This window comes from Sturnus vulgaris, chromosome 28, assembly GCF_052056855.1.
Source record: "Sturnus vulgaris isolate bStuVul1 chromosome 28, bStuVul1.hap1, whole genome shotgun sequence".
Classification (NCBI taxonomy): domain Eukaryota; kingdom Metazoa; phylum Chordata; class Aves; order Passeriformes; family Sturnidae; genus Sturnus; species Sturnus vulgaris.
Window position 1 is genome coordinate 5,242,826 of NC_142270.1, and position 20,012 is coordinate 5,262,837.

General features: G+C 66.2%; 2 protein-coding genes across 9 annotated transcripts; both read right to left on the reverse strand.

Annotated features, from left to right (window-relative positions):
• Positions 1-52: 52 nt before the first annotated feature.
• Positions 53-7,920, reverse strand: LOC106863456 (actin filament-associated protein 1-like). The gene is made up of 16 exons (XM_088180158.1): positions 7,371-7,920; positions 4,836-4,964; positions 4,659-4,733; positions 4,475-4,551; positions 4,131-4,212; positions 3,826-4,052; positions 3,535-3,714; positions 3,035-3,350; positions 2,740-2,957; positions 2,541-2,665; positions 2,340-2,463; positions 2,103-2,208; positions 1,531-1,680; positions 1,272-1,432; positions 1,054-1,164; positions 53-970 (listed from the first exon to the last, which is right to left on the reverse strand). The coding sequence occupies exons 1-16, from the start codon at positions 7,918-7,920 to the stop codon at positions 944-946; spliced, it is 2,658 nt and encodes an 885-aa protein (XP_088036284.1). The 3' UTR covers positions 53-943.
• DMTN (dematin actin binding protein) lies at positions 7,908-19,038 on the reverse strand. Of its 8 annotated transcripts, none has more exons than XR_015808715.1 (16): positions 18,947-19,038; positions 13,563-13,626; positions 13,274-13,330; positions 12,460-12,531; positions 12,177-12,332; positions 11,907-11,951; positions 11,708-11,816; positions 11,425-11,481; positions 11,177-11,329; positions 10,964-11,073; positions 10,781-10,886; positions 10,405-10,466; positions 10,228-10,276; positions 9,623-9,890; positions 9,447-9,527; positions 7,908-9,295 (listed from the first exon to the last, which is right to left on the reverse strand). XR_015808715.1 is itself a non-coding variant. In XM_088180156.1 (16 exons), exons 3-16 carry the CDS (start codon positions 13,289-13,291, stop codon positions 9,182-9,184), a joined length of 1,209 nt encoding a protein of 402 aa, XP_088036282.1. In that variant the 5' UTR covers positions 13,292-13,330; positions 13,563-13,626; positions 17,129-17,322; the 3' UTR covers positions 7,908-9,181. The 8 variants fall into 8 exon arrangements, 1 of the variants encoding a protein (XP_088036282.1); XR_015808711.1 differs by having other exon boundaries at positions 12,460-12,534; positions 18,947-19,037; XR_015808714.1 differs by lacking the exon at positions 18,947-19,038 and adding an exon at positions 17,129-17,326.
• Between the last annotated feature and the right edge of the window lie 974 nt (positions 19,039-20,012).

Here is a 20,012-nt window from a genome sequence, read left to right on the forward strand (position 1 = left end):
CCGCCCCGAGCTGCTCCCTCCCCCCCTCCGGCGGCTCCGCTCCGGCTCCCGACGGGATCGGGGCGGGATCGGGGCCGGGTGGGAGGGACAAAGGTGGGAAAGCGCCTTAGTCCTAAAATCGCTCCCGGCGAGGGCGCAGTTCCGCATGGGGATGGACCCCACACACACCGGGGGGAGCATCAGCGCACCCCGATGGACCCCGCGAATTCCTTCCCTGGGATCGGGATTGACCCCACAAACTCCTTGCACCAGGATGGGGATAACCCCCACAAACTCCTTTGGGATAGGGACAGACCCCACAAACTCCTTTCCTGGGATCAGGACTGACCCCACAGACTCCTTTCACCGGGATGGATCCCGCACTCACCAGGACAAGGACAACCCATTCCCAACTCACCTTTTCCCGCAGCACAACCCAAGCTTTACGACATTTTTTTTAATCCTTTAAAAAAAATAACACTTCTCCAATTCCAACCAAGCCCTGACAAGCTCAGCTGTTGGAAAACCGCCCAGGGCCCAGCCCGGGTCCCGCTGACTCCAGGGAATGGACAATCGGATTCCTCCCAAATCTCCCAAATTTGTGTCCCCCACAACTGCTGGATCCAGGGTTCATCCATCCCCATCCCTGTAAAAATTGGGGGTCCTGGCAGGGGGATTGAGGTCCTGCTGATGGACAGGGGACAGAGCCAGCAGCTCCTGAAGTTGTACCCCAAATTTGCGCCCCAAAAACGAGGTGCTGGGATGGGTGGGGATGCAGCGGGGAGAGACTGGAAACCCACGGGTGGAGAGCTGATAAGTGTGTACCGATATATCTGCATATAAAAAATAGATGTGCGTAGTTGTAGCGTTGATAGTGATGGATAAAAGTCAAATTCCAGGCTGAATCCAGGCTGGTCCTGCACGATCCACGCGCAGCCCGATGCCCTCTGGGAGACCCCCGTGATCACATCGCGGATTTCATCTCCCACTCCTGCACAAATTGAGGGGAATCAATCCCTCATTTTCTTGTGGGATCCCCTAAATCCTTCCCATCTCCCGGGATTTTGGAGCTACCTTTGTTTTCTGCATCACATTTCCCTTCCCCGCGATGCGCGGGGACGGGGGCGGCCTCAGCGCGCTCCTGGCTGACGTGGTGCGCTTCAGCAGCGGCCTGAGGAATGAGCCCTGCGGGAAAAACAGCGGGGAAAAAGCTGAGAGGAGCCTCCAAACCTCGGTTTTGCCCTCCAAACCTCGCTCTCCCTGCATTTCACTCCTTCTCCGCTGTCCCCCACCTCGGAGCCGGCCGAGCTGGCGGTGGCGGCGATGTGACCCTTGAGTGACTTGCCGAGGGCCAGCAGGTTCATCTCGGAGCCGGCTTTCAGCCTGCCCTTCACTCGGCACGCCCTCTCCAGCTGCTCCACCTTCTCCTCCAGCTTGGGAAAGGCTTTTTTCCCTGCAAGGACAGCGGGAGCGATGCCAAGCCCGGGCACCCCTCAACCCCGCCGGCTGCTCCGGCCAGGACCCGGTACCGGAGCCTCTCCCTGCTCCTACCGATGAGGACATCGAGCCCATCCCGCGTCCCTTTCCTCTCGGGCAGGGTCAGGGTGTGCTGGGACAGGGAGAAATCCCTGCTCTGGAGGTTGGGGTTGTCCTTTGGCAGCTGTGCGCTGGCCGGCCTGGCCCGGAGAGCTGCCCCTGGTGCTGGGGAGGAAGGGAAGAGGAGAGAGAGTCAGGAGGAATGTAAGAGAAACGGAGGATCAGGAGGAAGGGATGAGAGGAAGGGTCAGGAAAATGGGCAGGGGAAAGATGCTGAGGGGACAAAGCAGAGAAGGGATGATGGGGAGGAAGGGAAGAGAAAAGGGAGAAAAGGAGGAAGAGCAGGGGAAGGATGATGGGAAGGAAGAGGAAGGAGGGTCAGGGGGAAGGGAAGAAAAAGGGGAATCAGGAGGAAGCAAAGAGAGGAAAGGGCAGGGAAAGGATGACCAGGAGGAAGAGGAGAACGCTGGGGAGGAAGAGCAGGAGAAAGACCCAGAATTCCCATCTCTCCTGGGCACCTCCATCCCAGCACGGCAATGTGGGCACACCCTGGCGCAGCCCTGGCTGGAGCACCCAGTCCCTCTCACCTGCCCGCGAGGGCCGGGCACTGCCCGGGGCGGGGCTGGCACAGGTGGGCACGGCAGACACGGGTCTCCTGCGCTGCCCTTGCGCTGCCCGGTCCAGGCTCTGCTGCTGCGGAAGGAAGCCCGGGAGAAGCTCGTGGGCTAGCGGATGGTGAAGCCCATGGGCAAGGGGACAGTGGGGATGGATGTCCCCACCTTGGAGGTCACGAGTGGGGGGCAAAGGGCACCAGCAGAGGTTACCAGCTGCTGCAGCCGCTCCGCGTTGGAGTAGAGATGTGTTTTGGGGGTCTCAGCTGGCGGGGGCTGCCCGAAGGGATCGTCCATGTAGGTGTTGGGGGTCGGGACACGGCGCAGGAGCAGCCCCCTGCGAGCAGGAGGGGATCCCATTATTCCCACACCCCACAGCGGAGCGGGAGGGCTGGGGGTGGCCAAAGTCCTTACCCGGCAGCGGGGCGGCTGCTCGGCCTGGGGGGTCTCGGGGGGGGCCCGTTCCCCTTCTTTGGCTCCACTCCTCCCCTGGCCTGCAGGGTCTTCAGCCAGGCTTCCCTCTCCTCATCCGAGCGGGCCTGGCGTGGGGCAGGGTCTGGGCTCAGGGGGTGCCCCCCGGGATGGACACGGGGGTTCCCCAGCGTTCCCTCACCTGCAGCAGGGCGAGCTCCCGGCCGCGCTGGGCGATGCGGATCCGGAGGTTTTGGGGGGACCCTGCGGCCGCTCCGGGGGACACCTCGCAGCCATCCAGGCGCAGGGCACAGACGGGGCGCTGGGCAGCGCCGGGCTCCGGGAACATGCGCAGGGCTCCGTGCCGGACCGCGCACCACAGGCGCTGCCAGCGCCCGCGCAGCCGCACGGCCAGGAACCCTGCGGGCACCCCGGTCAGCGGGCACGGGGAACAGGACCCCCCTCACCCCCTCACCCCGTCCCCTCGCACCCCCCACCTCCTTTGGCATCCTCTCCGGGCCGCGGGCTGCGGGCAGGGCTCTGCCGGGAGCGATTCTTCTCCTCCTCCTCCTCTTCCTCCTTGCCGAGCTGGGATGAGGCAGGCTGAGAGTGGGGGTGGGGGGATCCCCGTCTCTGTGGGTTCCCAGCCCCCCAGGAGGACACCAGGATGTGCGATTGGGGTGGATTCCTGACCCATTCCCATTTTTTTTCCCGGGGGGACAGACTCACCCTGCGGAGCCTCGAGGGAGGTGACGCGGGGGCGCTCAGGGCTGCCAGCCCGCTCGGGGCATCGCTGCTCACCTCCTCGATCACCTGCCGAGGGAAACGGGCAGCGCTGCACCCCGGGCTCCAGATCCCCGTCTCAAAAGGGGGAAGGGAGAACTGGGGACAGACAGGATCATCCCCAGCTCCCCCCTCCCGGGAGCACCGGCGCAAGGCTGTGCCCCCATCTACCCCCTGCCCACCCCACTCCTGCCCGGCTGCAACACCTCCAAACCTTCCTCCAGTCCTCAGCCTGCTGCCGGCTCTGGAAGCCGATGACCAGCACCTCTCCTGCCGTCCCTGTCACCTTCAGGGCGTGGGGCATCTTCTTGCCCCTCTTGTCCTTGTAGGTGACCCGGCAGCCGCGCAGGTCCAGCTCCAGCACCGGCTGCAGGTCAGCGGCGCACCTGAAACACTTGTGGGGTGGGACACTGCGGGGTCAGAGGGAGCACGGAGGGGCCAGGGGGGGCACGGAGCCCCTCTCCTCTCTCCATCCCTTTATCCACCCTCCTTGCCAGCCCCTCACCAGCAGCACGTGCTCCCGGACGATGAAGAGCTGCTTCGCCCACTGCCCGAGCCAGCGCTTCCTCCAGAGGAAGCCGCAGAGCTGCGCCTCGGGGCGCCCGGGGGGCTCGGGCTCGCCGCTGGTGGCCGATGGCCAGCGCAGGTAATGGGCCCGGTCCGTCACCCCTTCCTCCTCCTCTTCCTCCTCTCCGTACGACTCGTAGTGGCTGCTGTCGCTGTCGCCACCGCCTGGGAGCCGGGATGGGGTCAGGGCTGGAGGGGAGGGGGGTAGGAGGATGCTGGGGAGGGGGCGCGGGGAGACCTCACCGGTTCTGCCGTCACCGGGGGATTCGGCGTCTTCGTACGAGTCATCGGCTGAGGGGGACGGGGGGGCGCCCGGTGCTTTGTTCTGGGGGTACAAGGGGTGTTCCAAAGGTGCTGCCCCCCCGGAGGAACCTCGCAGGGTCCCCAAGTCACTGCCGGGGGGCTCTGCCAGGAGCGGGTGGGCACAAAAAAACCTTCCAAACCAAAACCCCCCACCTCCGCGAGCAAGATTGGGCACCGGTGCCCATCCCTGGGTGCCATCCCTGGCATGCCCAGGCTCCTTTCCCAGCCCCTGTGCCGCTGGATGAGCCCCCAGAGCCCCCAGAGCCCCCCGGCCCCGCTCTGACCCCTCCGTGCAGGCTCAGGGTGCTGCCCGGGCGGCACTCGCAGCCTCTGCCTCCCTCCTCATCCTCCGTCCTGGATCCTACCGGGAAAAACACGAGCGGGGTGCTGAGGGGTTCCGAGACACCCCCAAACCACGCGTGGAGGAGGAGGAGGAGATGATGGGGCGGGTGTGAGCGTGGGACTCACCCGGGCTGGTCCGGCCCTGCGGGGTCCCCGGGGAGGGCGAGAGGCAGCGCATGATCATGTACTCTGCATCCTCTGCTGCGGGGGGAGCGCGGGGTCACGGCCCCGCTCCCCGAGCCCGCCCCGCTGCCCACCGGGCACCGGCCGGGGGCTTCCCCCCGCCCCCAGGCCCGCACTCACACGGCGGGCTCTGCAGCCGGGACAGGAGGTCGGACACGGATTTTTTTTTGGCCCGAGCTGCGGCGCTGAGGCTTTCGCGGTCCAGGATGAGCAGGAAGGACCGCAGGTCCGACAGCAGCTTGTCCAGGTCTGCAGGGGACAGGGACATGCCACCCTCCAGAGGACAGGGGTCCCCATCCCTGCTCCCCGCACTGGGGGGGTCCTCGATGCCATGGGAGGGTCCCCAGTGCCATGGCGAGCACGTGCCCGGTCCCACAGGTCCTGCCCTGCCCCAGCACCTGCTCCGGCCGAGGCACAATCCAGGCCATTGATGGGCCCAGGGGCACCGGGGGAGGATGAGGAGGGGGGCCTGCGGGGATGAAGGCTCCTCTGTGTGCGCTCACAGAGCCGGTTTGTTCCCAGCTGGGCCGGGGGCTGCGCTGGTGCTGCTCCTCCACGTGCGGAGGAGGAGGAGGAAGGTGAGGAGGAGGAAGAGGAGCCCTGGCAGCCTGGAGCAGCTGATGAAGGCTGGGCATTCACCAGCGCCCCCTCTGAGGGCAGGCACAGGGAGGACACAGAGGGACAAGGAGCTGCTTTGTGTCCGGAGCGGGGACAACGGGACAGCCGCGACAGCACCGCCTCCACCCCGCGGCCCCCCGAGACACTCCGGGCACAGCGAGAGGGTCCCTGTGTCCCCAGCGGGGGCAGTTTGGGGTCCGTGCAGGTGTTGTACAGCAGGAACACCCGCGGTCTGTCCTCTGTCCCCTCTCCCGCAGGGTCCCCTCGCCCTGGGCACCTCCAGCTGCCACCACAGGAGCGGCCAGATGTCCCCGAGTCCCCCGGGGTCGCTGCCCGGCTCCCCCCGGGCTCTTTCCTGCCTCGCATCTGGAATTGGTTTGTACGGCCCCGCTCCGGGCTCTGCTCTGCTCGCTGCTCCCAGCTGGGATCCAACATTCCAGCCCCGCTGCGGGAACCTCCTGGTGCCCCCCCAGACCATCCCCGATCCCTCCTCGGCTCCCCCCTGCCATTTCCCAGCTGGAAAGGGACAGAGGGACATTCCCCGCCGAGCCACCGCCAGCAGGGATGCTCCTCCTGCAGCGCCCCAGGTGACCCCGACCTCCCCCATCCCTGAATCCCACATTTCTCCGGGTCGTCAGGGATGCAGCGCACCCCAAAAAGGAGGTGGCACCCCCTGGGTGAGGCGAGGGCAGGCGGGGGAAGGAGCCCCACACTGCCACGCGTGTTCCAGGGGGCGGGGGTGAAGCCCCCTCCCCCAGAGCTGCTGGCACGGGGGGACCCCTGTCCCCTCCTCGTGTCCCCGAACGGGGAGCACACACCCTGCCCGCGGGGAGAGGAAACATCTGGCAGCGCGGTCCGGCTGAGCAACGCCGGGGCTGGGCCCAAACATCTGGATTTCCCTGGAAACCGGGGAGGGGAAGGGGGGAAAGAGCTCCCAGCGGGAAAAACGGAGGGGGCTGGGGCAGGGGCTGGCTGAAGGGACCTGCGGGCGGTGTGGGGCACACGGGGACTGTCCCCCCTGGGCAGCGGGCCTGGCTCTTCCCCTCCCTCCCTCTCTCGTCTCCTCCGCCCAGGCCGAATTCCTGGGCAATGACATCTCCGTCCATTCACCCTTTTGCCCTCGCTGCAGCCCCCCCCGCGCTCCCCCCCGGCCGCGGTGCCCTCCATGGGGCAGCGATCCGTGCCCAGCTGTGCCCAGCTGTGCCCAGCAGCCGGTGCAGGGCTGGCAAAGGGGCTCCCCTCAGCCCTGGCCCGGTGCCCGCTGCCTGCTGCCGTGCCAAGGGAAAAGCGGCCGGGATGGAAAACATCTGCCTGGCTCCGCAGGGCGGGAGGAAAACGCCCCCCAAAACACACACAGAGCGTCTCCTAGCAAAGCTGCCCGCTCCCACGGGACGTGTCCGGGCATCTTCATCCTCGGGGGAGGAGGAGGAGGAGGAAGGACGGGGCGGCCGCAGGGATGCCATGGGAACGCGCGGTGCCCGGGTGATGCCATTCGCGGCTGCGATTTGGGGTTGGCGCCTCTGCCCGACGTCCAGGCGGGATTTGATCCGTGCCATGAGGGGTGCGGGGGTGCGGGGGTGACCCGGGGGACCCCGGGGGTGGCTCTGGCCCAGCTCGGGATGACTCAGAGGAGGCTGCAGGGAGCTGCTCGCGGCCACAGCGTGACTCGTCATGTGCGGAGGCTCCAGGCCACGGCTGCAGGGTGGGGACGCTCCCCCCACTGCTCTTGCACCTCCAAATTGCCCCTGGGAGGGCGCTGGAAGAGGCGCTGTCCCCTCCCCAGCCTGCCAGGGCACCCCAACGTCGGGGGGGACACTCTGACCCTCCTGGTCCCCTCAGGTTCACCCCTTCCCGTCCAACACCCATCCTGCAGCCCTCAGCGCCCCTTTTTCACCCCAACCCCTTTTCCCGAACCCCTTTTTCTCTTCCACGGGCACCCCACACCCAGCCGCACCCCCGCGTGGGCACCCCCGCACACTGAACCCTCTTTCCCTCCCGTTTTTAGGTTTGTCCCGCATCCCTTCGGAGCCCCCGTACCTCGCTGCCGGGACATGGTGCGGGAGCGCTCACATCGCGCCGGGACCGGGATTGGGGTCGGGATCGGGATGGGGAAAGGGATTGGGGTCGAGATTGGGAGCAGGAGCGGGATCGGGATTGGGATCGGGAACTGGGTCAGGGTTGGGATCGGGAGCGGGGTCGGAACCGGAATCGGGACCGGAATTGGGATCGGGGGCGAAATTTGGATCGGGACCGGGACCAGGATTGGGGTCAGGATTTGGACCGGGGTCGGGATTGGGATCGGGACGGGGATCGGGAGATAAGGATGGGGATTGGGATGGGGATCGGGATGGAGACCGAGGCCGGGACCGGGACCAGCGCTGTCCCGACCCGGCTCGGCTCGCACACGCCCTGCGGGCCCCCAGCACAGCCCGGCCGGGGCGGGAGGAAGGCGGGGAAGGCTCCGCATCCTCCTCGGAGCAGCACCGCCATCTGCAGGGACCCGAGCTCGGGGACAAGGCAGGGTCCGGGGGGATTTTTGGAGAAAAGGGGGGAAGCAAAGCCGAGGAGTCGGGCTGGATAAAGCCATTTCACCTTTTATTGTAAGCAAAAAATCACTCTCACGCAGATTCTCCGACACCAGCAAATAAAATAAACTCTAACAAAAACAGAGAAAGTGAATCACTGTAGTCCAGTCCGAAAACAACCCATATTTATATATATATTTATAGATATGTCGTTTGTAGCAGTGAAAGGCAAGTATGGGCCAGTGAATTCCCGATAAATTACATTCTTTACATCCCAACAAGGTCTAGCGGCTGGAAAGTGGCTGGAAACAAAAACCGGGGAGCGTGGAGGGACGGGGGGGTGCGGGGACAGAGGGGTCCTGCCCAAAAACGTGTGCCTGGAAGGGAGAGGGGGGTGAGAAGGGAAGGTGCTGCCCGGTGCCGAGCCCTGTCCGAGCGGCCGGGAGGGGACAGGGACAGTGCCCAGCCCCCGCTGAGTGGCCGCGGTGCCCATCGAGCCGTGCCCTGCTCCAATCTGTCACCCCAGTTCATCATCCCAGTTCAGTGCCCTCCTGTACCCCGAAATCATTGCCCCAGTGCCCTCCTGTACCCCCCAAATCACGGCCCCACTGCTCCCCCCCACGCCCAGCTCATCCCCCCACACCCACGCAGCTGGAAATGCACCAGGAGCTGCCCCAGGAACCCCCCCCCACCCCAAATCTGCCACCCCCAGGGTGCTCCCCCTGCCCCTGCGCCCAGCCCGGAGCCTTGGGGGGGTTGGCAGTGTCCTTGGGGTCTCCGCTGCAGCGCCTGGCACAGGAGGGACCGGGGGTGCGAGTGTTGGGGACAAACCTGGGGGGCTGCAGGGGGGGGTAAGGTGGGATTTGGCCGGGAGAGCATCGGTCTGGCAGTGTCGGCCCCCAAGCCTCGGGGTGGGGGACAGGGGCACTTTGGGAGGGCCCCCTGGGGTGGGGGGTGAAGGGCAGCGGACCCCCAGAGAGGAGGGGACCCCTTCAGTGCCCCCCCAGCCCGGTAAAGCAGAGCCAGGCACATTCCTGGGGGGTGGAAAAAAGGGGCGGGGGGGGGGGGGCACTAAGCCCAGAGACCTCCCCCCCCAAAAAAAACCTCCCGTCATGGCTGAACCGTGCCCCAGCCCCGTCACCCCGCGGCCAGGCAGGTTCGAGCCCCCCCAGTCCCATTCCCTGCAGGAGGAGTGAGGTGTGGGGAGCAGATTTTGGGGGCTGAGGGGCGCGGGGAAAAGAGGGGGGACCCCAATAAAAACCGGCTGAGAGCCCTAAAGCGGTGACACGGCGCGACACGGACTGAGCTGGGCCCGAGGAGGACTCAGAAGAGGAAGGCTTTCTTCTTCAGCTCGTTGCGCTTCCACAGGGCCAGCTTGCTGAACTCCTCCGGCGACATCTCGAACACCTTCAGGAAATCCTCGGGGGACAGGTGTCGCTGCGGGGAGGGGACACAGGATGGTGACGGAGTGACAGAGTGTACAGACCCCTCCCAGAGACCCCCCGAGCCTGGCACAGCCCCCCCCGAGCCTGACACAGCCCCCCCCCGAGCCTGGCACAGCCCCCCCCGAGCCTGGCACAGCCCCCACCTCCAGCCTGGTCCTGTCCACGCCGGGCGGGAGCTTCACGCGGCCTCGGTTCGTCACCATCAGCATCTCATAGGGGTAGATCTGCCAAAAAAGCGGGGGGACACGGGGCTGTGAGACCCTCGGAGAACCCCCCCCGGACCCTTCCAAACCCCCCAGACCCCCCCAGCCCCGCTCACCTTTTGTTCCAGCATGCTGGGCAGGGAGTTCCCTCTGTCCATGCGCCCGCGCTGACCGTTCTGGGGGGGCAAAGCCTCAGGTCAGGCCGGCCCCCCAACCCCCCCAAAAGTCGAATTTGTCCCACCTGAAGCGGGGCCGAGGTGAGGGGGGTGCCAGACCCTCCCTCCCCCCTCCAGGGTGGTCCCGGTGCCCCTCCCCCCCTCCCCCGTACGTCACCGTCTCGCTGGGTCTCGCTGCGCGCGGCCAGGTGAGCTCTTACCTGCAGGGCTGGACAGAGAGAGGAGCGGGGCTCAGCCCGGGGACCCCCACAGGTACCCCCACATTCCTGCTGAGCCCGGCCTTGTCTCATCACTCCCAGTCCTTGGGGACAATCCCGAATCTCCCAGGACACCCCCCAATTCCCGGGGACGTCCCCTGGGACATCTCCACATCTTCAAGGCATCCCCACATCCCTCCAGGACATTCCAGCATCCTTCCAGGACACCCTCACATCTCCAGGACACCCCCACATCCCCAGGACACCCTCACATTTTTCAGGACACCCCCACATCCCCAGGACCCCCAAGATCCCGGGGTCACCCCCATTCCATGCCCTGATCCGCACCAGGACTGCCCTTCTCGCTCCCCGCCGAGCCGAACTCTGCCGACTGCAGCTGTGGGGGGACAGGGACAGGGTCAGAGGGGTCATCCCAGGAGGGACAGGGTCAGAGGGGTCACCCCGAACCCCCGAGCGGGCTGGGGGTGACCCCGGCTGGGTGGGGGGACAGGGACAGTCTCTTACCCGGGTGAGGGTGCTCCGGCCGGAGGCGGGGAGGGAGGAGCTCTTGGAGCTCGTGTGGAGAGCTGGGAGAGAGGCAGAGACCATCAGGGACAGGCAGGGATGGACAGGGATGTGGGAGGAAGAGGCAGGATTTGGGAGGTTCAGGATTGGTTTTGGGAGGTACAGGTGGGATTTGGGAAGTTCAAGTGGGATTTGGGAGGTACAGGTGAGATCTGGGATATACAGGTAGGATTTTGGAGACACAGGCAAGATTTGGGTGGTTCAGGTGGGATTTGGGAAGTACAGGCAGGATTTGGGGATAGAGGGGGGCACAGGCAGCCAGAGAGAAGGAAGGGAAGGTTTGGGATTCAGGGAGAACAATCCCAATCCCACTCACACGTGTGGAAAGGCGTCCGGTCCGGCAGCGAACGAGTTTTCCTGCGGATCGGGAGAGATTTCTCCATCTCCTCCTTCAGGATCAGCTTCCCGAGGTTGGAGGTGACCTGGGGACAAAGGGACACGCATTGGGATCGGTGCCAGCTCATCCCCAGCCCCTCCCCAGCTGCCACCCTGCCCTGACCTTGCTCAGCTCCTGCCGCTGCAGCTCCCGCAGGTTCTTCATCTCCTCCGTCAGATCCTCATCCTCCTCCTCGCCTCTCTTGGACGCCATCCGCCTCCTCCACTCTGTCTCTGCGGGAGAAGCGGCGACCAAAAAAAAAAAAAAAAGATTTTCCAGCCATTCCCAGCCCTCCCTGGGGTCTCCAGGGGGGAAAATCCCGCAGTTCCCACCTACCCACGACGGCCAGGGACGGAGGGCAGGGCCAGTAGTCGGTCTCGATCTTGGCGGGCTGGTTGGGATCCGGGGGCTGCGCCGCCGGGAATTTGGAGGATTCGATGATCAGATCCTCTATGAGGTGCTTCCCGTGGTGGGCACTGGAGTGGTGGTCTGGGGTGGGGGGCACAGGGGGTGAGGGAGCATCCTGGGATACCCCATCCCATGGGATAGGCCCCATCCTATGGGATAGGCCCCTCCCCACTCACCTTTCTGCCTGTAGATCGGGGGCTTCTTGTAAATATTGAGCTCTGTCGTGTCGGTCTCTGGAAGGAAAAATGGATTTGGGGTTGGGAGATCATGGGGTTGGGAATGGGAGCTCATGGGGTTGGGGAATGGAGCTCGTAGGATTGGGAATGGGAGTTTATGGGGTTGGGAGCTCATGGGGTTGGGAAGAAGCTCCAGGACACTCTGGGCGGCTCAGGCAGCTCTGGGGGTCCTGGGGGGATGGTACCGGCTCGGAGGAATTTTGGGGTGCCAGGGGGGCGTTACCAGGTCGGTGGAAGTGCTGGACGCTGCTGCGGGTGGGGGCCGTGCCCTGGCGCGAGGGGGGCACTGGGGTGCTGCTGGGGGGGCGGCTCTCCAGCCACTCCCGGATCACCTGGGAAAACGGGATCGACGATCAGCCAGACCCCTCCCCAAATTCCCAACCACCCCCCCCTCCTCCCACAGCCCCAGCTCCCGTACTCACCTCTGGAGACGGAGGAGGAGACATGGATTTGGGAGACAGGGAGCGCTGCAGAAAGCAAGAATTTTATTAATTTCAACATTTTAAAAATGAATTTCAACAATTGTAATAACCTTCAGGAGCTGCAGTGAATTACTATGAATTTTAATGAATTTTAGATCTTTTTATGCTGGGATTTCATTCCAGCATTCCCCAGCTCCGTGATCATTCTATCCAGGTGGAATTTTTTTTTTTTTTTTCCCAAAAAAAAACCCCCAGGGAATTCTCCCTCACCTCCCGGCTCCGGGGCAGCTCCACGTGCTCCATGAGCGAGTAGGTGAAATGGGGTTCGTAGATCATCAGGTCGGGGCGTTCGATGTCCAGGATCGCTTTGTCCTTCGGGATGGCAGCCAGGTCCTTGTACCCCAGGACCTCGTTGTCCATTTTGGCCTGGGAGGAAGAGAAAACTCCTCAGTTTGGGGTGGAGAAGGGGATTTTTGGGGAATGGGGAGGGTTTGGGGGGGGGGGACATATCCCGACCCCATGGATTTAGGGATGCGGTGGGAATTGTTCTCACCACGATGCTGGAGGGAGAGCCGGGAACGCTGGAGCCGCGGGAAGAGCAGACGCTCCCAGGGGAGGTCAGTGGCTGCTGGATGGAAAAAGGGGAAATTTCAGCCCAGGATTTCAGCTCGGGGGTGGGCTCGGGGCGTGGCAGGGGGCTCGGGGGACACCCCGATGGATCCCAAATTCCTTGGGGATGGGGATAGGCGCTGGGGACAGCCGGGAGGGGACAGCGGCTGGGCCAGGACACGCTGCCACTAGATGGTGCTGCCAGGCTGGGCTGGGGAGGAGGAGGAGGAGGAGGAGGAGGAGGAAGGTAAAGTCCTGCTAACAGCAGCCCGTGACAGCCCCTGCCCGTGGCCACCATCCCCAGCCCGTGGCCACCAGCCCCGTGTCCCTTCCCTGCGTGCAGGGCTCCCCGTTCTCCCACGCTCTTCCAGGACTCCCAACACCTCCAGCACCTTTCTGGACCCCCAACACCTTTCCCTGTACCCCCAGGACCCTGCCCAGACCCCCAACACCCTTCCTGGACCCCTTACACCTCGTTCTGTACTCCCAGAACTTTTCCGGGATCCCCAGAACCCTTTCCTGGACCTCCAGCATCTTGTTCGGTACCCCAACACCGCTCCCGAACCCCCAACAACCTTCCAGCACCCCCAGAACCCTTCTCGGACCCCCTGTACCCTGTTCTGGACCCCAGAACCCTCCCCAGACCCTCAGCACGCTGTTCGGGACCCCCAGCACCCTGTTCTGAATTTCCTGCACCCTTCCTGGACCCCCAGCGCCCTTCCCGGACCCCCAACACCCCCTCCCCATCCTCCCGTTACCTTCTGCAGTCTTTCCATTCAGCTGTGGGCTGGCCGGGGTGTGTCAGTCACAGGGTCCTGTGGGGACAGCGAGCTCTGGGCACTGCCAGGGTGGGCACAGAGCACCCCCAGGGTGGGGGTCCCACCTCCCACCGCCCTCCTGGCACGGGGCTGAGCCCTGCACCCCCACACCGGGCCCGATGGTGGCACGTCCCCAGTGCCAAATATCGCCGTGCTGGCAGCAGGACAGGCCTGCCAGGAGGTGCCACTGTCCCCCAGAGAGGGGACAGGCGTGGGACACCGCACTCACCGCTGCCTCTGTGGCTCCACATCCCTCTGGGCGCCAACACCGGGCTGGGGCTCGGGGGTTCCCTCTGCAAGGAGAGCCCAGAGGTGACGCTGACCCGCAGGGTGACAAAGCCACCCGCTGTCCCCACGCTGTCCCCGCCGTCCCCCCGTGCCCGGTGCCGCTGCCCGGTGGCTGCTGACGGTGCTGGAGCAGCGGCAGTGTCGCCCTTTTGTCGCCGCGGCCTCGAGAAGGCTCCAGAGGCAGCGGGACGGGCTCAGCCTCCCGCAGCCCCCGGCGCTCGGGGCTGGCCGCGCTCTAACCCCACAATGCTGAGCACAAAGGGGAAAATTCCCCATTCTCCTCCAAACGTCTCCTTTCAGAAGGGAGGGATTTTCGCAGGTTTTTTTTTTTGGGTTTTTTTTTGGGTTTTTTTTTTTTTTTTGGGGAAAAGGCGGGCGGTGACAGCGACAGCAGCGCGGGGAGCTCCGGCCTGGAGCCCCGAACCTGCTGGCTGGGGGGGGGTGGCACCGCCTCTGGGGACACCAACCCTGCTGTCCCCCAGCCCCACAAACACAGAAATCGCTCCCGTGGGGTGCGGGGATGGAGCAGGAGCAGAGCTGAGAAATCCGGGAGCATCCCGGTGATGCCGGCGCGGGAGGAGGGAGCTGCGTGTCCCCTCCCTTGAGACCCCCCCCAACCACAAAGAACCCCCAGATTTGTCACTGGGACGGGCTGGACCCCACCCCCAGCACCTCCCAGGGGAGCCGGGAGCGCTGGGATGGGCACAAGGGTGGCATTGTCCGGGCGGGCACAGCCAGCCATGAGCTCACACTTTCCAGGGCCGGATCCAGCCTTGCCCCTCGCCCTCCGGTCGCGCTCCAGGGCGCTCGGGACACCGGCGGGGACGCGGTGACAGCGAGCAGATGGATGCGATGGCGGAGAACGAGAGCAGAGGGTGGGTGCGGGGCCGGGTGGATGCGGGGAAGGAAAACAAACCCGAGCCGGGGGGTGCCGAGAAACGCCACAAAACTGGCGAGGGGTGCCAGGGCTGCACAACCACCTCGGGCACCGTCCCCCCCCGCCCCTGGGGACACGGGGACAGCTTATCAGGAGCAGGCAGGGAGCCACCGCCCCGCGTTCCCCATGGCAACCTCCAATCTCCCCGCGGATCCGCTGCCAGGTCCCCCGCGTGGCCCAAGATAAGGCGTGTTTGGGATTTTTCCTGGCCAGGAGGGCGATGGGGGAGAGGGGACAGGAGGGGGGGGACTCGGTGTCCCCCTGTCAGGGCGATGCTGAGGGGAGCCAAGGAGCGAGGAAGGAAAAGAGCGTGGGGAGAGGGAGAGATGGAGGAAGGATGGAAGGATGGATGGAAGGAAGGATGGAAGGACGGACAGGACAGTTCGGGTGGGGCTCACAGGGATGGAGGGGTGCCGGTCCCCCCCGTTCCGGGCTGTGCTGCCGCGGGAAGAGGCCGGTTCCCTCCTCCCCACCCCGAGGAAATCCGGATTTGACTTTTCGCAGCCGCCAAAGCCATCAGTGCCCGGCCCCGCGCCAGGGGCCAGGACGTGAGAACCCCCCCAGGACGTGAGAAACCCCCAGAACCCCGGGGGGGGAGCGAGAGGGGACCCCCAGCCTTTCTCCCATCTCTCTCCTCCTCATCCTCTCTCCCACCGTGCCCGAATTGTCCCCGCCAGCTCCCGAATTGTCGCACGGCTGTCCCGGCTCGCGGCCAGCACTGAAAGGGGGGGGACACCCGAGGTCACAAGTTCCCTGAACAGACGGTTCCCGCCAGCCTGGGAACCGTGTCCGGTGCTTCCCAGCCCAGCCCCGGCCTCCTCCTCCTCCTCCCACCTCAACCTCCAAACAAACAGCGGATCCCGGAGCATCCTCCCCGCTCACCGGGGAAGCCACACGCGGGGCCCCACCGGGAACCTGATCGCGACAGCGACGAGCCACGGGGAGCACGCGGGTCCCCGACCCGTGGCTCGCCGGTGTCCGGTTCCTCCTTTCGTCCTGTTTCTCCCGTTCCCGTTTCCCGACCCCGTGGCTACTGCCAGCCCGTGGCTGCCGTGCCGCTGCGTCCTGCCCAGGGACCTGCGTGGCCTCAAAAGCCACCAGCTGCCAGCCCCGGGCGTTTTTCCATGGCTGGGCTGGATGGAGCATCCTGTGGTGGGCACGGGGATGCTCCGTGCCTCAGTTTCCCTGGGTGGGAGGTGGATATGGGGGGCTGGGGGTGGGCTGAGGGGGAGTAATAACAATCCGCCCACCCCAGCCCGGAGCGGATGGAGATGAAGGAGGCATTTCCACCTCCTCGGTTCCTCCCATCCGCGGAATTTGGGCCAACGCAGCTTTTCCCCAGCCCTGCCAGGGGGCTCCGAGCATGGTTAGAGTGGGGGGAGATGTGGCCTGAACCCCAAAATTCTCTGGGATGGGGGGGGGGGTTCGTTGCTCGGCCCCCCTGCCCCGATGGCCACCCCGCAGCCCGCTTTGGGCCGCGCCTCACGTGGCTCGTAATCTGGGATTAAAGTGGGATTAGCCTGCTCATCCCGCACGCGGAGGGACCCGCTGGGGATGTGTGAGGAGGCCGCGCCCTCCGGGGCTCCCTCTGGGGCTTTGGGGGTGCCCCCGAACCCCAAAAATCCCTCCCCAGGTTCTGCCAGCCCTGGGATCAGCCCCATGGCATGCCCAGTTTTGGGTAGCCCGGGCTGGGGGGGGTCTGGGCACCCCAATACCGCGCATGGGGCCACCGTGCACCCCACAGGACACCCGGGACGTGGCCGGGGGGTCCCGAGGTGGCAGGTGGTGGCCCAGGTTTGTCTGGAATTAGCCCAGCCTGGCCACCCACCCTGCACGCCCACAGCCAGGAGCTGAACCCCTCCCCGGAGACAGTTCCATCCATGGCCAAGAGATGAGGGGGGACGCGCTTTGCACCCCAAATTCTCCTCCTTAATCACCCCCCGATGCTCCCTGGCTGTGGGGAGATGGGAATTTGGCCCCTCTGGGATTTGCCGGGGGGGTTTGGGGAGCTCCAAAATTCCGTGTCCGCGGGAAAAACGCCACCACCACGGCCAGGGAGCATCAAACCCTCCAGGGGAGTGGGATTGGGGGGTGCCCCCTCAGCAACAGCGCAGAGACCCCACAAATTCACTGTTCAGGTGGGGCTGGGAGGGGCTGGGCTGTCCCGGCCTCCTCTCTCGGGACACGCCGTGCCCATGGCAATGTCCCCAGGGAAAGGGGACAGGGGTGTCCCGGGGGGGAGGGGGGTGCTGGGAGCGCTGTGGTGCCGCGGGGGGGGGACTCGGGGAGGGGTCAGCGCTGTCCCCGCGTTCCCCTCTGGGGTCCCCACCCTTGTCATCCCAGCAATGGGTGTGGGGACAAAGTGGGGGACAAAACACGGGGCACCCCCGAGCCCTCCCCGGGAGCGGCGGCACCGAGAAGCGACGGGAAAAACCAAGAGCGGCCGCCACCATCCGTCCCTCCCTCACCCCCGCGGCGGCCTGTCCTCCACCCGTGTCCCCCCGGCCGTGTCCTGTCCGCCACCCGTGTCCCCTGGCCGTGTCCCCGTGTCCCCCGAGCCGCTCACTCACCTAAGGCCGCGCACTCCGCATCCCTCCTCCCGCGGGGGGCTGCGGGGGGATGCCGTGGGCTCGCACCGACTCACGCGTGGGCTACCGGGGCTGCGGCGCATCCGAGAGCGTGACAGCGGAGCGCGGGCGGGCGGGCGAGCGGGGGAACGAGGGAACGAGCCTATCTGCCCCCGCCAGCCCCGCCGCCCGATAACCGCGGCTGGGCGGGCGGGCGTGCGGGGGAGGCTGCGTGGAGCGGCGCTGGGAGGGTGGAGGAGTGCGTGGCTACCCGGGGGGGGTGGGTGGTGGCCGCGTGGGTGCCGCTCGCCTCTCCCCCAGCTCGCTGCTGGCTCAGTCGCTTTCCCAACAAGAGGAGAATTAGCCGGCATCATGACGAAGCAGTATTGGCTGCCGCTCCTCCCGCTTCCCCGGCACAAAGAGGGAGGAAAACAGCAACGAGCCGGCTTGCCCCGCTGCCAGGACCCCCCAGCAGCCCTCCAGCCCCCGCTGGGCATCGCCCCCGCTCCCCCCAGCAGCCCCTCGGAGGGATTTTGGCACCCCCAACCCCTCTCAAGGCTGAGCACCTCGCGGGGCTGCGGCAGCGTGGGGTGAGGAGGAGGAGGGGTGGGGATGGCACCTCCCGCCCATGCAGACCCCCAGGATGGGTTTTGGGGGGTGCTGCACCCACCCCTCGCTGCCCTGCGAGGGGAAATCCAGCGGGAATTTCCATCCGCGGATGGAAAGCCCAGGGAGGTGCTGGGACTTTGCCAAAAATCAAGCGCTGGGGGCTCTGGAGGGGAAGAGCTGATTCCTCCCTACACCCCAATCCCCCCACGGCCTGGGGGTCGCGGTCCAGAGGAAGGGCTGGGCAGGGCGGGGCGGCTGCGGCCACTTCCATCCCTCCGGAGCCGCTCGGATCCCGAGATGCCGGCACGGGAGCGGAGCCGCGGCCGGAGCGCGCCGGGGGCGGCGGGGCTGCGTTGGTGCCGCAGCGCCGGGAGCCGGAGTCTATTCCCGGCTCTGTGTGGGAGCGCTGCCTGGTGACAGCAGCTCCGCTCCCGGGGCTCCTCCGCGCTGCTTCTGCTCCCTCCTGCCTCAGTTTCCCCCCACCCGGCTCGGGAAAGGGCTGCTGGACCCCTCTGGGTGCACATCTGGGGCGGTGCGCGCTCGGGAATGCACATCTGGAGGGGGGGGGCGCAGAGCCTGGGGTGTGCCCAGGGATGGACACGCGGGGTGCACATCTGGGAGGAAACACATCCAGGGCTGCACATCTGGGGGGGGGTACGGGCCCAGAGGCCAACACCTGGAGGGATTCACCCCCAGGGAGGCTCAGAGCGCATCCTTTAACACCAGGACCAGCCTGGAGCATCCCGGCCTCGGCTCCGCCATGCCGCCGTCCCCCCGCGCCCAGGGCGGCCCCAGCCGCCCCCCGGGGCCGTGCCCGTGAATAATCGAGGCTGCGGCCGCCTCCCCCCCGCCACTAACCCAGTTTCTCAAGCATGAAGAAAATCGCAGCGCCTGCTCGGCGACCGCCACCTGCGCCCGGGGGCTGCTCGGGCGACTGACCCGGCCGTGGCACCCGCCAGGGCTCGGCCTCCTGGCCCAGCACACCGAGATGGCCACGGAGGACAGCGGGAGGAGTTTGGGGACGCCCCGATGCGGCTCCAAGCCTCAGCACGCAGCGGTTCATGCGCTCACTCAAAGCCAAGCCACGCTCGCCACATCCCCCCGTCCCCGCTGGGTCACCCCTTGTCCCGGCCGTGCCCTTCAGAGCCGCGCCCGGCTCAAGGGGGTGCTGAGGGGTTTTGGGGGTGCGGGGCAGGGGGGATCAGGCCCTACCTTCAGGGGAGCCCATGGCCCGCCGCAGGCAGCGCTGCGTGTCCGCCGGGAGCCATCCCCGAGCCGAGCATCCCCTCCCCTGCGCCGCACGCGCGTTGCCACAGCGACCGCCTCCCGCCGCACCGGCGGGATGGAGCTCGGGGGATGCGCGGGAGCGGCCGCCGGGAGAGCGGGGAGGGATGGAGGGAGGGCAGGAGCAGCCGTGGGACTCGGCCGGGGATGGAGGGTGGGCAGGACAAGCCTCGGGATTCAGTGAGGGAGAGAGGGAGGGCAGGAGCAGCCCCAGGATTCAGAGAGGGATGGAGGAAGTGCAGGAGCATCCTTGGGCCTCGCTGAGGGATGGAGGGAGTGCAAGGAGGGATGGGGAGAGTGCAGGAACATCCTCTGGACACACGAAGTGATGGAGGAAGGGCAGGAGCATCCTCTGGATTCAGTGAGGGATGGAGGGTGGGCAGGAGCGTCCTCCGGCCTCACAGAGGGATGGAGGGAGTGCAGGACAATCCCCTGGATTCCGTGAGGGATGGATGGAGTGAAGGAGCATCCTCTGGCCTTGTCAAGTGATGGAGAGAGTGCAGGACAATCCTTCAGCCTCCCAGGAGGATGGAGGGAGTGCAGGAGCATCTTTCGGCCTCCCCACCCTGCGGGCTGGGCCCCAGCACCATTCCCCATTCCCAGGGGAGCCCACAACCCCTGCTCCCCTCTGTGCAGCGGCTGCCTGACCCCAAACTGTCCCCACAGCCTCCCTGCGGGGCTCTGGGGTGACCCCACACTGCCAGGCCAGGCCTGGACACTCCCCAGGGGACAACACCAGTCCTGTCACCCCAGTGCCACCCCCAGCCCGGCTCATGGGACCCCTCTGTCGCGACTGCAGGGCGAGGAGCAGGGGGTTTGGGGTGGCCCTGCAGCCAGGGGGGCTCTGGGGAGCCCTCACAGCCCCCTCAGACCCCCCCCCCCCCCAGCCCCCCGAGCATCCCCAGCCCCTGGGAAAGGCTGGGAGGAGACACCCTCCAGTGCACTTTCTGCACAGAGGACATTCCTGTCCCCACCTCCCAGGTCTCACCTCAAA